At 62.3% G+C, this 15,811-nt stretch overlaps 1 protein-coding gene across 1 annotated transcript in view; it reads right to left on the bottom strand.

Moving 5' to 3' along the window:
• The window catches only part of FBN3 (fibrillin 3), a 175,344-nt gene that overhangs the window by 22,321 nt on the left and 137,212 nt on the right, over window positions 1-15,811 (bottom strand). Inside the window, exons 41-47 of the mRNA XM_075903143.2 lie at window positions 15,047-15,196; window positions 14,288-14,359; window positions 9,474-9,599; window positions 7,015-7,140; window positions 2,442-2,567; window positions 2,141-2,257; window positions 1,403-1,531 (exon numbers count right to left, since the gene is read on the bottom strand). Of these exons, the coding sequence (XP_075759258.2) occupies window positions 1,403-1,531; window positions 2,141-2,257; window positions 2,442-2,567; window positions 7,015-7,140; window positions 9,474-9,599; window positions 14,288-14,359; window positions 15,047-15,196 (846 nt within the window). The remainder of the gene's footprint in view (window positions 1-1,402; window positions 1,532-2,140; window positions 2,258-2,441; window positions 2,568-7,014; window positions 7,141-9,473; window positions 9,600-14,287; window positions 14,360-15,046; window positions 15,197-15,811) is intronic.

Raw genomic sequence — 15,811 nt, 5'->3', positions numbered from 1 at the left:
TCCTGGCTCCTCCCCATGGCCCCTCTGGACCCCGTGCTCCCGGCTCCTCCCCTGGACCCCTGTGCTCCCGGCTCCTCCCCTGGGCCCCGTGCTCCCGGCTCCTCCCCTGGGCCCCGTGCTCCTGGCTCCTCCCCGGGGCCTCGTGCTCCCGGCTCCTCCCCTGGGCCCCTCTGGGCCCCGTGCTCCCGGCTCCTCCCCTGGGCCCCGTGCTCCCGGCTCCTCCCCTGGGCCTCGTGCTCCCGGCTCCTCCCCTGGGCCCCTCTGGGCCCCGTGCTCCCGGCCCTCCCTTGGACCCCCGTGCTCCCGGCTCCTCCCCTGGGCCTCGTGCTCCCGGCTCCTCCCCTGGGCCCCGTGCTCCCGGCCCTCCCTTGGACCCCCGTGCTCCCAGCTCCTCCCCTGGGCCTCGTGCTCCCGGCTGCTGTGGGAATGCCCGGGGCTGGGGCTGGGAGCCGCCGGCACAGACAGAAGGGGCTGGGACATGTCATCCTCGCATGTTGCTGCCCCACAAACAGCTCAGCACCCTTGCCTGCTGGCTACCATGGCAACAACACCTCCACTAGCTGGGCCTTGGGACCCAGGGCACCGCCTGAGCCACCTTCATCTCTGCCCCAAGCGACCTGCCCCGCCAGAGGGCTCCTGGGCCCTGGTCTCTGCTGCTGAATAGGACCCTGGCCGGTGTGGGCGCCAGGCCCATGTGCAGCCAGGACGACTGGGGGGTGGAACGGGGCAGGTGCCGGGGTGGGAGGGGGTCGCGCAGGCAGAGGCGGAGCCATGGCTGAGGGTGCAGGGCCGGGCCCTGGCTCCGATCAGGCCCAAGAGGGGATTCTGCAGCCAGCCCAGCTCCCCTTGGGGCACGACGCACCTCGAGCAAAGCGCTGGCTGCAAGGCACAGGGCCGGGACTGGACCAGGGGCCTGGCAGGGTCTGGGCAGAGCCTGGTTACTCTGGGCAGGGGAGGCAGGGAGGCTCCGTTAGGGCCACCTGCTACCCGAATCAGCTCCACAGGCAAGTCCCTCCTGACCCGGGCTGGGGGGTGGATGGGAAGGGAAAAGCAGCGAGTGATGGGGCCTTGAGGGAAGAGGCGGGGCCTGGGGGGAACCTGGGAGGGAAGGGGCGGAGCAGGGGAGTGTCTGGGTTTCAATATTTTCAAGTTGGCGCCGCTGGTTCCTGGACCAGGTGGGCAGCAGTGACCCGCTCGATCACCTCAGCCGGGCACTGCCCGGGAGCCAGGTGTCTGCAGCTCGCGTCAGCACCGCCCAGCCCAGCCCTGGCTCTCCCCCTGCTGGGACCCTGGTCCCACAGCCAGGGCTGAGCCAAGCAGGATCTCGTGCCTGGAGGAGGAGCGGCTGCAGGGAAGGGCCAGCAGAGGCGGGCATGGTGGGAACACGCTGCCAGGCACTCACCCACACAGTTCTTCCCATCCAGGCTCAGGTCGTACCCCTCCTGGCACAGGCACTGGAAGGAGCCGATGCTGTTTATACACTGGCCGTTCCGGCACACCTGCCCCCCCAGGGACGAGCACTCGTCAATGTCTGCAGGGACAGGAGAGAGAAGCACAGTCGGACAAACCCACAGGGTGACTGTGAGACACCAGGCGCTCACCCTTCCCACAGCTGTGACTGTGAAACAGCCGGCGCTCACCTCCTACGGCTGTGACTGTGAGACACCCAGCGCTCACCCCCTACAGATGTGACTGTGAAACAGCCGGTGCTCACCCCCTACAGCTGTGACTGTGAGACACCCAGCTCTCACATGCTACAGCTGTGAATGTAAGACACCCGGCCCTCACCCCCCACAGTTGTGACTGTGAGACACCGGCGCTCACCCTTCCCACAGCTGTACCTACGACACCCAATCTACACAGCTGTGATTATGTGTGACACCCAACACTCATACTCACACAACCATCACAATGTGCCACCTGACCCTTACACCCTCACAGCAATGACTATGTGACCTTTGACCCTCATGCCCATTCAGCTGTGGCTGTATTTCCAGCCAACCTACACATCCGTACAGCCATGACCCTGACTGACCCTCACAACCTCACAGTCATAACTGCGAACGACTGCTAACCCACCCCCCAAACAGCAGTGGCTGTGACACCCATCTCACAGCGGTGATTGTGCGGAGTCTCTCACCCATGCAGTCATTATTGTGCGTCAGCTCAAAGCCTGGGAAGCAGAGGCAGTTGTAGGAGCCGACTGTATTCTTGCAGGTGCCGTTCCCACAGGGCTGCCGGTCGCATTCGTCTATATCTGCGAAGGGAAGAGGGGTTCAGACCAGCGGCTGGCCAGGGGATGGCACCTGGTGCCATGAGGGGACAAGGAGATGCTCTGTCTGGGATGTGCCATGGCCCGTCCTCCCCCTGCAAACCCACCCAGGGGCCCAAAGAGCTCTCCTTCCCTTTGGAAAGGGCTTAAGTCCACGGCATGCACTGACCCATGCACATGGTCTGCTCTCCTGTGGCCTTGAACCCGTTGTGGCAGATGCAGATGTAGCTGCCCACGGTGTCCACACAGTCCCCGTGGCTGCAGACGTTGGGGATTTCCTGGCATTCATTGCGACCTACAAGAAGAACCCAGAAAGCCGTGAAGAGGAGACACCAGCCAAGGTGGGGACAGATACCCTCTCCACCTCAAACCTTCTGGGAGTCTGAGCCTCTGTTCTGTTTCCATGCGGCCTGCAGCCATTTCACTCTGTGGCTGTTCTTTTTCTTTTCTCTTCAGCTAGCGTCCTCCTTTTTGTGCTAGTCCCCTTTTTTAAGGTAAGTGGTACTGGGGCGGGAGGCTTCTTTGGGAGGTTCCCTCCTTAAGGAGGTTACATTTAAGTGCATTATGGTCCCTGTTCTTGAGAGGTCCTGCTACAGTCACTCCTTGGACTAGATTTTGTGCTCCATGTAGGGCTAAGTCAAGACCTGCCTCTCCCCTGTGGGCCCAGGACCTGCCGCCCCAAGAAAGAGCCACTGACAGTGTTTAGAAACGTTGTCTCTGCGGCCCGTCCTGAGGCGAGAGGTAACCAGTCAACATGGGGACGGAGCACACCCCGACACAATCGCTCAATTCACCCCGAGGTGCCCGCTTCTCCCACCTTCCCCAAAGGTGCCGGGCAGGGGAGCTCGGGAGCAATCTGACTTCGAAATCAGCTCCTTCTCCGCGGGGCTATGTGGGGGAACCCCTTGTCCAAATGGCCCCCCAGGAACCTCTTGTGGTAAAGCCATGTGGGGGGAGGGGCGGCTGGCACCAGTTTAGTTCATGTTGCAAAAGGGCTTCAATTTTAAAAGGCAAAAGAGGGCCTATTAAAATTCTGTCTGCCGCGCCAGAGTCTCACTGAAACGGCCGTGATAGCCGGTGGACGGCTTGGGTTCTCTACAGCAGTTTGTGGTAGGAGAGGGAGACACTATCATTTCAGGTTTGCTATGACTGGTCTAAATGAGAGCCATGTAATTAAATGTGACTGCAAAGGGCTGGGCCAGGCCCCGATGCCCCTGCTGGAGGCTTGTGGACTTGTCACACCCTGTCCCAAAAAAGGAACCATAGAGAAGTCTTCCAAGGAAGCTAGACTGGCTGCAGTGAAACCAGCCAATCCGGGGCCAGGAAGACCTATAAGAAGCTGCAGAACCAGCATCAGCTCAGTGCCTCTGGAACCCTGGGAAGGTGAAGTCAGCAGCACCATGGAGAGCTCCGCATGGGAGCTATTGTGGCCGGAGATCCAAGTCCTAAGGTAGGAGCGAGGAAGCTGTCTCAGGGTATGTCTACACTACAGCGCTAATTTGAACTAACTTAGTTCGAATTAGTTAATTCGAACTAAGATAATTCGAACTAACGCATCTAGAACTAAAAACTAGTTCGAATTAGCAAATTTGAACTAGCGTGTCCACATTAAGTGGACCCTGAACTGGGCTTAAGGATGGCCGGAAGCAGTGCCGGCAGGGCATCAGAGGAGGACTTAGAGCGTGGAGATGCTGTCTCAGGCTAGCCGAGGGCTGCGCTTAAAAGGGTCCTGATCCCCACCCCGGACAGACAGTTCTCAGGGGTGCCCCGCTTGCAAAGTAGTCCTGGCTTGGAGTGCCCGGAGTACCCACACTGGGCACATCACAGCACTCGGCCATCAGCCCGGCTGCACTTGCCGCAGGCTGCCATCAGGAGAGAGGGGGCAATTGGGGGGCTGCAGGAGAGCTTCCACCCCCAGAAGCCCGCAGAGCCAGCCCAGTCCTCCCCATCGGGGGCTTGTGCCCCATTCCTCCCTCACCTCCTTCCACTTACCCTTCCCTAGCCCCTCTTCTTGATGTACAAAATAAAGATAACGTGTCTTCCAAAATGGAATCTGTCTTTATTGAACAAAACTGGGGGAGACTGGGAAAAGGAGGTGGGAGAGGGGAACAGAGAGGCTGGGAGAGGGGAGGGCAACTAAAATGATCAGGGGTTAGGAACAGGTCCCAGATGAAGAGAGGCTAAAGAGACTGGGACTTTTCAGCTTAGAAAAGAGGAGACAGAGGGGGGACAGGATAGAGGTCTCTAAAAGCAGAAGTGGGGTGGAGAGGGTGCATACAGAAAAGTTCTTCATTAGTTCCCATAAAGAAGGACTAGAGGACACCAAAGGAAAGGAATGGGTAGCAGGCTTCAAACTAGTAACAGAAAGTTCTTCACAAAGCAAAGAGTCAACCTGTGGAACTCCTTGCTGCAGGAGGCTGTGAAGGCTACAACTAGAACAGAGTTTAAAGGGAAGTGAGATCAAGTCATGGAGGTTGGGTCCATGGAGTGCTATTAGCCAGGGGGTAGGAGTGGTGTCCCTGCCCAAGGTTTGTGGAAGGCTGGAGAGGGATGGCACGAGACAAATGGCTTGGTCACTGTCGTTGGTCCTTCCTCTCCAGGGTCCCTAGGGTTGGCCACTGTTGGCAGACAGGCTACTGGGCTAGATGGACCTTTGGTCTGACCCAGTACGGCCATTGTAAGCTCAGGGCTCAGGGTCGGGGGTCTCAGTGGACCCCCTTGATTCTCTTGCACACCTGCTCCTGGGTGGCCAGGCTGGCAGCTCTCCTGCCCAAGCTGGCCACTTTCCTGTGCCTAGTGCAGAGATCGTGGACGAGGTCCACGATGTCTGCACTAGCCCAGGCAGGTGCCCGCCTCTTGCGGTCCCGGGCAAGCTCCCGGGAGCTGCCAGCCTGGTCCTGGGACGAGGGGGAGGGCTGGGGGGCATCGGGTGGGTGGCTCAATCCGTGCCAGGTGCAGGGTCTGCTGGCTGGGTGCTGGCAGGCTTGCACCTGGCACGGGCACCGTAGCCAGCCCGTGCCCCTTTAAGAGGTCCGGGGCCGGGAGGGGGGCAGTAGAGTTTCCCTGGTGTTGGCCAGAGTGGCCACCAGGGAAAGCTGGGGAGGGCTAGGCTCCCACTAGTTCGAATTAAGGGGCTACACAGCCCTTAATTCGAAATAGCTAGTTCGAACTAGGCTTAATCCTCGTGGAATGAGGTTTACCTAGTTCGAACTAAGCACTCCGCTAGTTCGCATTAAATTCGAACTAACGGAGCGCTAGTGTAGCGCCTATTAAAGTTAGTTCGAACTAACGTCCGTTAGTTCGAACTAACTTTGTAGTGTAGACATACCCTCAGGGAGAAGACCTGGAGGCGCTGCTCTCGACCAGCGTGGGCAACGCACTACGAGGGACGCTAACAGAGGGCACCAAGACGGGGCTCTGATTCGCACAGGGGTGTGCCTCTGCCGGAGTGGCCGAAAAGGCTTAGGCCGTGCAGGGGTGCACACTTAGACAGGGTGGGGGTGCTGGCCGGAAGTGAGTGCCACCCCATTATAGCGCCCTATTATCTGACATTTCCTTTGGCCCCTTTTCCAAGGAACCCCAGTGCTTTGGAGGGGGAGACGACAGGTGGGAGCTCTCGGGGGCTTGTTCTCTGTGGCTATTTGTCATGAGGGACCCCTTGGACAGGGGAGAGTGTTCTGGGGCCCCTAGGCTGGCGTGGCCGGATCTTAGAACAGGGCCAGATCCCAAAGCTCAGCAAGACCGTTGAGCACAAGCAGTTCCATTGCTCAGGAAAAGGGGGGGCACGCACCACAATCTCTTTGGCCCAAGGCTTCTGCTCTCGAGAGCCTTTCAATTCCTGCTATTCTACTCGCTAGGGCTATGTCCAGACTGGCCCCTAATTCCGGAAGAGGCATGCAAAGCAGGCAGTCAGAATAGGGAAATCCACGGGGGATTTAAATATCCCCCTGCGGGATTTAAATAAACATGTCCGCCGCTTTTTTTCCAGCTTGGGGAAAAGCCGGAAAAGAGCGTCTAGACTGGCGCGATCCTCCGGAATAAAGCCCTTTTCCGGAGGATCTCTTATTCCTACTTTCAGGTAGGATCATTTTAAACACAACGCTCCCCCAAAGGGCCAGGCCTGTAGTCACCCCCGACCAGACGAGCCTGTTGGGAGGGGACCAGGGCTGGAGTAAGAGCTGGAACATTTTGTTAGCAGTAGCTTGGGAACCCCTTGCTCAGACAACCTCAAATCTGCTCCAGCAGCGCCCAGGAGATACAGCCGTTTGTCAGCATGTGGACCTGAGGGCGTGCAGAAGAATCAGACGGCAAGCTGGTCTCACGCACAGTCCATGTGGTGCTGAGAAACGCTGCGGGCCTAGGAAAGGGGCGTGTCTGCTGCTCCGCGGCCCGGGACAAGCAGTGGCGCAGACGGGCAGTGGACGTTGGGCTCCCCTATGCACCCAGCAACAGGGGCAGGGATGTTCCGTCATCCTGCACATGCACTCGCCTTTCTGAGGTGCCCGAGCCACATTCCTGCCTTGACCCCTGACCTCAGGGCCCCTGAGGGGCAGCACATTGGAGAAGAACCCGAGTCTCCCATGAGAACAATGGGGGGCTCCCTGTTCCCCTCCCACCAGCCCCTGGCATGAGCCCTTCGCGACAGGAGATGGGGTGAGGAGTCCTAGCGCCCATCGCTTGCTGGCAGCTCTGGGCCCATGTGCATTGCCTCTGCTATAGGTAGTCAAGAGCGCCCCTCTTACCCACGCAGGCTCCGCTAGGTGACAGCTTGTATCCGGTTGAGCATTCGCACCTGTAACTGCCCGGGATGTTGATGCAATCGGCATTACGCTGGCAGAGGTTCTCCCCGCTGCTGCACTCATCAATGTCTGCAGGGAGAAAGAAACCACTGACTGACCGTGCAGGGTGTGCGAGACTCTGGTGTCAGTCACCACGTCACCACGGGAACACCAGAGCAACCAAACCACTGACTGACCGTGCAGGGTGTGCGAGACTCTGGTGTCAGTCACCACGGGAACACCAGAGCAGCCAAACCACTGACTGACCGTGCAGGGTGTGCGAGACTCTGGTGTCAGTCACCACGTCACCACAGGAACACCAGAGCAACCAAACCACTGACTGACTGTGCAGGGTGTGCGAGACTCTGGTGTCAGTCACCACGGGAACACCAGAGCAGCCAAACCACTGACTGACCGTGCAGGGTGTGCGAGACTCTGGTGTCAGTCACCACAGGAACACCAGAGCAGCCAAACCACTGACTGACTGTGCAGGGTGTGCAAGACTCTGGTGTCAGTCACCACGGGAACACCAGAGCAACCAAACCACTGACTGACCGTGCAGGGTGTGCGAGACTCTGGTGTCAGTCACCACGTCACCACGGGAACACCAGAGCAACCAAACCACTGACTGACTGTGCAGGGTGTGCGAGACTCTGGTGTCAGTCACCACGTCACCACAGGAACACCAGAGCAACCAAACCACTGACTGACTGTGCAGGGTGTGCGAGACTCTGGTGTCAGTCACCACGGGAACACCAGAGCAGCCAAACCACTGACTGACTGTGCAGGGTGTGCGAGACTCTGGTGTCAGTCACCACGGGAACACCAGAGCAGCCAAACCACTGACTGACCGTGCAGGGTGTGCGAGACTCTGGTGTCAGTCACCACAGGAACACCAGAGCAGCCAAACCACTGACTGACTGTGCAGGGTGTGCAAGACTCTGGTGTCAGTCACCACGGGAACACCAGAGCAACCAAACCACTGACTGACCGTGCAGGGTGTGCAAGACTCTGGTGTCAGTCACCACGGGAACACCAGAGCAACCAAACCACTGACTGACCGTGCAGGGTGTGCGAGACCCTGGCATCACAATGACACCATAGAAGAATTGGATAAAGCCCAAAACAGAGAGAATTTTTTTAAATGGCAAAATTGTTTTCATTTCATTTTCTCAAAAATGTTTGAATCAAAATGGGCCTTTTACAATTTATTTTCCCCATTTCTGGGGTTTGAAATAAGAAATGTGGTTTGGGTGGGATTCGGCTCAGAAGCTATTTCTAAACATTGTGGGAAGTGAAAAAGGAAAGATCTCAAGAACGAACACGGTTGCCTGGTCGACACTTAAAACTTCCAGTTGCCATAGCTACGGCGCCCGGGGGTAGATCCAGCTATGTTGGCGGAAGAACGCTTCCCACAACCCCGCTACTGTCACTCGGAGGGGCAGCCTCTCCACAGTGACAGAAACTGGCTGTGGGCGGCATCTCCACCAGGGGTTCTGCTGGCAGGGCTCCCGCACTGTGGCTGTGCTGTCTACAGACCCCACAGAGCACAAGCCCCTGCTCTGCTCCGACTCCACCCCCACCTCACCTCCTCCCGCCCCGCCCCGCCCCCTACCCGAGCTTCCTGAAGGCTGCGAGCCAGCGGCCTGCGGCTCCCGGGGCGTTGAGGATGGGGCCTCCTGCAGGCGAGAGGTGGGGGGGAGGACGGGGAGGTTCCCCATGGCTGTTCCAGCCTGGCTGGGACATGGGTTTCCACATCCATGTCCACGCTGCACTGCAAACCGGAGCTCGTGGCGCTGGAGCCAGGTCCCTCCGCCCTGCACCGCACAGACCTCCGGAGGTGGGGCTGCAGCTTGACCAGTGTCCACACTGCAGAGTGACCGTGGGACTTGGAGCCTCCCCCCGCCGGGCCCTGGGCTCTTGAGCTGAGTTGTGTGTGGGCAGAGGCAGGGCTATGGGCTCCGACCCGTGCTGGAGTCCGGGCGTGGGCTGCAGAGCAGATACCCCAGCGACCTCCGGCACCTTGCCCGATAGTGTCACAGCAACCCCTGGCCTGCCCGGCCGCTGGGCCTGTGAGCCCCTGGTTTGCCTGGCCCGGCCCGCGTGGCCGCTGGGCCTGTGAGCCCCTGGTTTGCCTGGCCCGGCCCGCGTGGCCGCTGGGACTGTGAGCCCCTGGTTTGCCTGGCCCGGCCCGCGTGGCCGCTGGGACTGTGAGCCCCTGGTTTGCCCGGCCTGCGTGGCCGCTGGGACTATGAGCCCCTGGTTTGCCCAGCCCGGCCCGGCCCACGTGGCCGAAGGAATGTGAGCCCCTGGTTTGCCCGGCCCGGCCCGCGTGGCCGCTGGGACTGTGAGCCCCTGGTTTGCCTGGCCCGGCCCGGCCCGCGTGGCCCCTGGGACTGAGCCCGGGCGACCCCGGCCGTTACCTTCGCAGATGAGCAGGATGTTGTTGTAGCTGAAGCCGATGGGGCACTCGCAGCGGAAGGAGCCGATCTGGTTGATGCAGACGCCGTTGGTGCAGATGGCAGGGATCTCGCTGCACTCGTCAATATCTGCCCAATGACCAAGGCCCATCAGTGATGGGGGGGGGGGCGGACTGGGGAGGAGAGTCAGGAGCCTGACGTCCGTCCTCTCCCTGCGGCGGCAGGGCCCCAGCTCAGCTGTGAATAGCCACCGTGCGGGACTCTCCCTGGCTACAGAGACTGGCTCCCTCTCCCCTCCCTCGGCGCCTCCCTTTCCGCTCGGGCCTGAGCCCCGCTGCCAGACGGGAGCATCGCGGCCTCCTCCAGAACACAGAGCGGGAGGCTGCCCCTTGCTCCTCTTGAGCTTTTCTGTCCTGGGTCCTGCTCCCTGAACTCAAGGTTCCTGTTCCTGGTGAAGGCTGTGTGTGTGCATGTGTGTGGAGGGGTGTGTGTGGGGAGGAGAGTGTGTGTGCATGTGTGTGGAGGGGTGTGTGTGGGGAGGAGAGTGTGTGTGCACGTGTGTGGAGGGGTGCGTGTGGGGAGGAGAGTGTGTGTGCACGTGTGTGGAGGGGTGTGTGTGGGGAGGAGAGTGTGTGTGCACGTGTGTGGAGGGGTGCGTGTGGGGAGGAGAGTGTGTGTGCATGTGTGTGGAGGGGTGTGTGTGGGGAGGAGAGTGTGTGTGCATGTGTGTGGAGGGGTGTGTGTGGGGAGGAGAGTGTGTGTGCACGTGTGTGGAGGGGTGTGTGCGCACATATGTGGAGGAGTGTGTGTGTGTGCATGTGCACGCGTGTGGGTGTGTGCAGAAGCGTGTGTGCATGTGGGTGGAGGAGAGTGTTTGCACGTGTGTGTGTGTGTAAGCATGTGGGTGTGTAAGCACGTGTGTGTGTGTGCAGGGGTGTGCACATGTGTGTGGAAAAGAGTGTGTGTGCTGCAGAGAGGCAGCACGTTTGGGCTGTGACACGTGTCGACTGACGAGCTCCGGAAGAGTCTTGCTTCATTTTGCATGTGGCTTTGGGTGGCTGTTGCAGGGCGCATCTGGGCATAACCTTACGGGGCCCAAGGGGTGAACTGACACAAATGCCTGTAGCAGATCTGAGCCCCAGCCCGGCGTGCTGGACAAGCGGCCAGCGGTGGGAACCCAGCGGGGCCCTGGCTGCTGTCCCAAGAGTTACCGGCTCTGTCATGTTACTGGATTTTAGGGGAGCAGCCAGCTACTGTTGCCCCCACGGGCGGGTGTTTGCCCCAAGAGTTGATACGAAGGGGCCATGTGAGGTGTCAAACGAAAGCTTCCCTTCTACTGGTTCAGTACGTGCCATTCCTGTACTTGTATAATGTCTATGTGTGAAGTTATGAACATGGACTCTGTGTTAATACTGGAAACGTCTCGGTTCGTGGCTGAGCAATGGGTGAGCAATGCTCAGCCAATGGATAAGCTAATGAGCAAGACTCCAGGGACAATGATCTCCGAGTGTCAGAGACACACCTCAGGAATGGGACTGATACCTAGGGGCTACCAGCAGGGAACACAGGGATAGGCCGCTGACCAGGTGACCTGCTGCAGCCAAGGAGAGGCCATAGGGGGTATAGAAGTGCCACGTGGCAGCCTCCATTTTCGTCTTCAGCTCAGCTCTTGAACCTAGAGGCAGCCTTGCAAGGAACCGCGAGCCAGAAAGAACTGTGGACCCATCCTGACATAGGATGTGCACCAAAGATTTTTAAGTCAGCAGCTGTAACATCTCTGCTAGAGCCTGTGTCGAGAACTGGCAGACTCGCTGCATGTAACGTACGATACATTAACAGCCTCACTTTCCTGCTTTTCTTTCTCTTAGTAATAACCCTTTAGATTCTGAAGGATCGGCTCAGCGTGATTTGTGGGTAAGGTCTAGGGTGTCAATTGATCGGGACTTGTGGCTGGTTTCTTGGGACTGGAAGAACCCGTTGGGGTGGGTGAGATTGGGCCCTATAACCCCTCACCCGTGTGTTCGGCCCGGGGCGGATTGGGGCGCAGAGAGAGCTGGGGTGTCAGAGGGTTTTGCTCGTGAGGCTTCTGGCTGGCCGAGCAGGCGGCTGGAGCACTCGATGGGACTGGTTTGTGGCCTAGTTGGGAAGGTCTTCAGTCTGGGGCTGTGAGGAGCCCCGAATTTGAGCAATTCGCCCTGAGCGGCGCCCTCAGCTGAGCCCAGACCCAGCCCGGCCCGTCACAAGCTCTGACTAGCTCCTTACGCCCCGTCTGACTGTATCCACCTCCCTGCTCGGCCTGTCCCTGCCGGACTGAGCCCCCAGGCCGGACGCCCGGACTCAGCTCCACCCGTGCCCTGTCCTCGCCGTGCTAAAGCGACAGGGCCCTGAAGTTCCCCCCGAGGGCAGGTTTTCCAGGCTCTTCTCTGACCCCTCCCATGCCTGGGCTCTCTGGGAAGGGGGGGCTCTGGGAGCTGTGAGGCGAGGTCGGGGCAAGCACAGGGGCTCTGGGCTGGGCAGGGTGGGGGTGTCGGGGCCGGGCTCTGGGCCGGGGAAGCAGGCCGGGCCGGGCGGGGGTGTCGGGGCCGGGCTCTGGGCTGGGGAAGCAGGCCGGGCCGGGCGGGGGTGTCGGGGCCGGGCTCTGGGCCGGGGAGGCAGGCCGGGCCAGGCGGGGGTGTCGGGGCTGGGCTCTGGGCCGGGGAAGCAGGCCGGGCCGGGCGGGGGTGTCGGGGCCGGGCTCTGGGCCGGGGAGGCAGGCCGGGCCAGGCGGGGGTGTCGGGGCTGGGCTCTGGGCCGGGGAAGCAGGCCGGGCCGGGCGGGGGTGTCGGGGCCGGGCTCTGGGCCGGGGAGGCAGGCCGGGCCGGGCGGGGGTGTCGGGGCCGGGCTCTGGGCCGGGGAGGCAGGCCGGGCCGGGCGGGGGTGTCGGGGCCGGGCTCTGGGCCGGGGAGGCAGGCCGGGTGTGTCTCCCACTGGCCCGGCCATGGCACACAAAGCCCGAGGCTGCAGCCCTGGGAGAGTGAGGGAGGGTGGGAGGGAGGGAGCGAGAACCGCGCGGGAATGGAGGGACGCACGACAAGGCGCTGAGGGTGGGAGAAGAACAGAATTAAGCTGAGCCAGCAGGGGGAACACACAGGACCCCAGGGCTCCCACGTGGCCTGTGGCCCTCAGTCCCGCACACCCGGCCCCGCAGCGCTGCCCTCAGTCCCCAGGCCCCTCTCGCTCCTCTCCTGCGTCTCCGCACAACGGCAGGAAGGGGGCGCTGTTACCGGCTGCCGAGGGGAACACACCGAACCCCCTGCAGCCCCCGCTCTGGGCGGGCCCCCGTCTTGTGCAGGGGCGAGGGAGGCGTCTTGAGAGCCGCTGACTCGCTGGGTCTGCTTGTGGGGCCGTTTGCACGGGCAGTGACGGGAACCGGCTCTGCACTCGTATTTCACGTGTGCTCCTGGGCAGAGCGACAGGCTGGGCCAGCCCCCTGCGGCAGGGCGGCCGCTCGAGCGACCAGCAGCACCTCACTGACGGGCCCCACGTGGGGCCGCCCACAGCCGAGCAACTGGCTGGGAACGCTGAGAGCAGCATGGAGCCAGGGCCTGGACAGGGCGCCTCCCCGGGACAAACTCCCTCTGGGGCTCTGCGTTCACACCAGGACCCGGGGGTGAGGGTGTGAGGGGCCTGGGGGGCCTCCCTCTCGGTCGTCTCTCCAGCTCAGCCCTCAGGAGCGCCTTGGCGCCGGGCCGGGGACCCATCCTACCAGCACTCCGGAAACAGCCAATTCTTTTATCTCTCGTACCAAGAACCTCGCAACCGGTGTATTCCCCTTGATTCCTTGAGCAGTTTCACCCTCAACACCTAGCCCCCCGACGCCTCTTTCTTTCTTTCAATAGCCCTCGAGATTGCAGGTTTAAAGGACTGGCCCAGTGAGCTCTGTTGGGTAAGATTTGAGGTAAAAATCGCCCTGGGACTGTGGCTGGCATTTTGGGATGGGGAGAACCTGTTCGGAGTTGGTGAGATGAGTTGTAACCTCTCCCCTGTGTAAGGGGGGCTGGGGGGCACAGGGAGCACGGGGAGCCTGCGGGGAGGTGGGGGATGGGTTATAGCCTCTCCCCTGTGTGAAGTGGGGGTTGGGGGGCACAGGGAGCACGGGGGGCCTGCGGGTAGTGGGGGATGGGTTATAGCCTCTCCCCTGTGTGAGGTGGGGGCACAGGGAGCACGGGGGGCCTGTGGGGAGGTGGGGGATGGGTTATAGCCTCTCCCCTGTGTGAAGTGGGGGTTGGGGGGCACAGGGAGCATGGGGGGGCTGCGGGGAGGTGGGAGGATGGGTTATAGCCTCTGCCCTGTGTGAAGTGGGGGTTGGGGGGCACAGGGAGCACGGGGGGCCTGCGGGTAGGTGGGGGATGGGTTATAGCCTCTCCCCTGTGTGAGGTGGGGGCACAGGGAGCACGGGGGGGCCTGTGGGGAGGTGGGGGATGGGTTATAGCCTCTCCCCTGTGGGGGGTGGGGGGGGGCACAGGGAGGTGGGGGGTGGGGGCACAGGGAGCATGGGGGGGCTGCGGGGAGGTGGGGGGGATGGGTTATAACCTCTCCCCTATTGAGGTGGGGGGGGGCTGCGGGGATTGCTCGGGTGGTTCCTGGGTGCCCAGTGCGGCGACACAAGAGCTCGCTGTGCCTGGTTTGGGGCTGACGGCGGAGGAGCCCGCTCTGTCAGTGGTCCTGTCCCTAAGCAATGGGCTGTGATGTGACCCTCGGGGCGGTGCCCCCGACCCCGCTGTATCCCGCAGGCACTGGGCCCCCCGTGGCTCCGCCAGGGCCCCGGCAGGACTCACCGATGGGCTTCCCCGTGTGAATGTCGATGATGAAGCCGGGGGCCTGGTTCCCGCAAAGGATCTGGTACTCGGCTGGAAGGGAACGGGCAGGGTCACGCGGGGCCCGGGGACAGACCCCCCGGTGGGACCCTAGGCCCCGAGTCAGCGGAAGCGCCTGTCCCCGTGTCACGGTTACTTGGGCGCATGGCAGGGCTGGGGCTGGCCCCAGTCTGCCCCCGTAAGGCTCCCCCCGCCGCAGGGCTTAGGGCCCCAGACCGACGCTGGCACAGTATGTGTGCGCCCCTTACCCGTCTGCACCTCTTACTGCCCCAGGCCGGGGACACAGCAGAGCCCCCCGAGGCAGCTGGGACCCCAGTGCAGGGCCACGCTGGGCGCAAAGCCTGGGGGTGCTGCAGCCTCCCCAACCCCCACTTCCCAGGCCTATGGCCACGCATCGCCTGCCTCCTTCCCCTCATGCCCTGGGACTCCGGGGCCGCACCCCCATCCCCCGAAGCCAGGGCGTCCAGCCCCTCCCCACAAGCTGCCCCCCCAGCATGGCTCTGGGCCACCCATCTCTCCATCTTGGGCTCGGCCGCTCCCAGCCCCTGCAGGGAGCTCCCCCTGCGCCCTCGGGAGGCCATGCTGCTGCTCACGCCCTGTGCAGGGCCGCTCCCTGGGCTCCGCCCGCTGCCAGCAGGGGCCAGCCCAGCCTGCGCCCCACGGCCCCCCAGAGGAGAGAGCAGCTGGGCCCAGGGAGCCTCGCCCAGGCGGGTGACTCACGGCTGGCGGGGGTTGGGCAGGGCTCGCAGGGCTTGTTCCAGGCCTTGCCGATGTTGTAGGAGCAGCAGCACATCTTCTTGGTCATGTTGAAGGACAGCTCGTTCTCACACGTGTCGTTGTAGTTGCGGTAGCACACGCTCTTCCGCATGTCTGCAATGGCACAGGCCACACCGTGGGCACCGGGCGGGGGCAGGGCAGGGCCGGGGAACCGGGCGGGGGCAGGGCAGGGCTGGGGTACTGGGCTGGGGGTAGTACCAGGTACTGGGTTGGGGGCAGGGCAGGGCCTGAGGTACCGGGCTGGGGGTAGTAACGGGTACCAGGCTGGAGGCAGGGCAGGGGTGGGGTACTGGGCTGGGGGCAGGGCAGGGCAGGGCCGGGGTAGTAACGGGTACCAGGCTGGAGGCAGGGCAGGGGTGGGGTACTGGGTTGGGGGCAGGGCAGGGCAGGGCCGGGGTAGTAACGGGTACCAGGCTGGAGGCAGGGCAGGGGTGGGGTACTGGGTTGGGGGCAGGGCAGGGCCGGGGTAGTAACGGGTACCAGGCTGGAGGCAGGGCAGGGCAGGGCCGGGGTAGTAACGGGTACCAGGCTGGAGGCAGGGCAGGGGTGGGGTACTGGGTTGGGGGCAGGGCAGGGCAGGGCCGGGGTAGTAACGGGTACCAGGCTGGAGGCAGGGCAGGGGTGGGGTACTGGGTTGGGGGCAGGGCAGGGCCGGGGTAGTAACGGGTACCAGGCTGGAGGCAGGGCAGGGCAGGGCCGGGGTAGTAA

This window comes from Pelodiscus sinensis, chromosome 32, assembly GCF_052426305.1.
Source record: "Pelodiscus sinensis isolate ZL-2025 chromosome 32, ASM5242630v1, whole genome shotgun sequence".
NCBI classification, from domain to species: domain Eukaryota; kingdom Metazoa; phylum Chordata; order Testudines; family Trionychidae; genus Pelodiscus; species Pelodiscus sinensis.
This window is presented reverse-complemented; position numbering and strand designations above follow the sequence as displayed.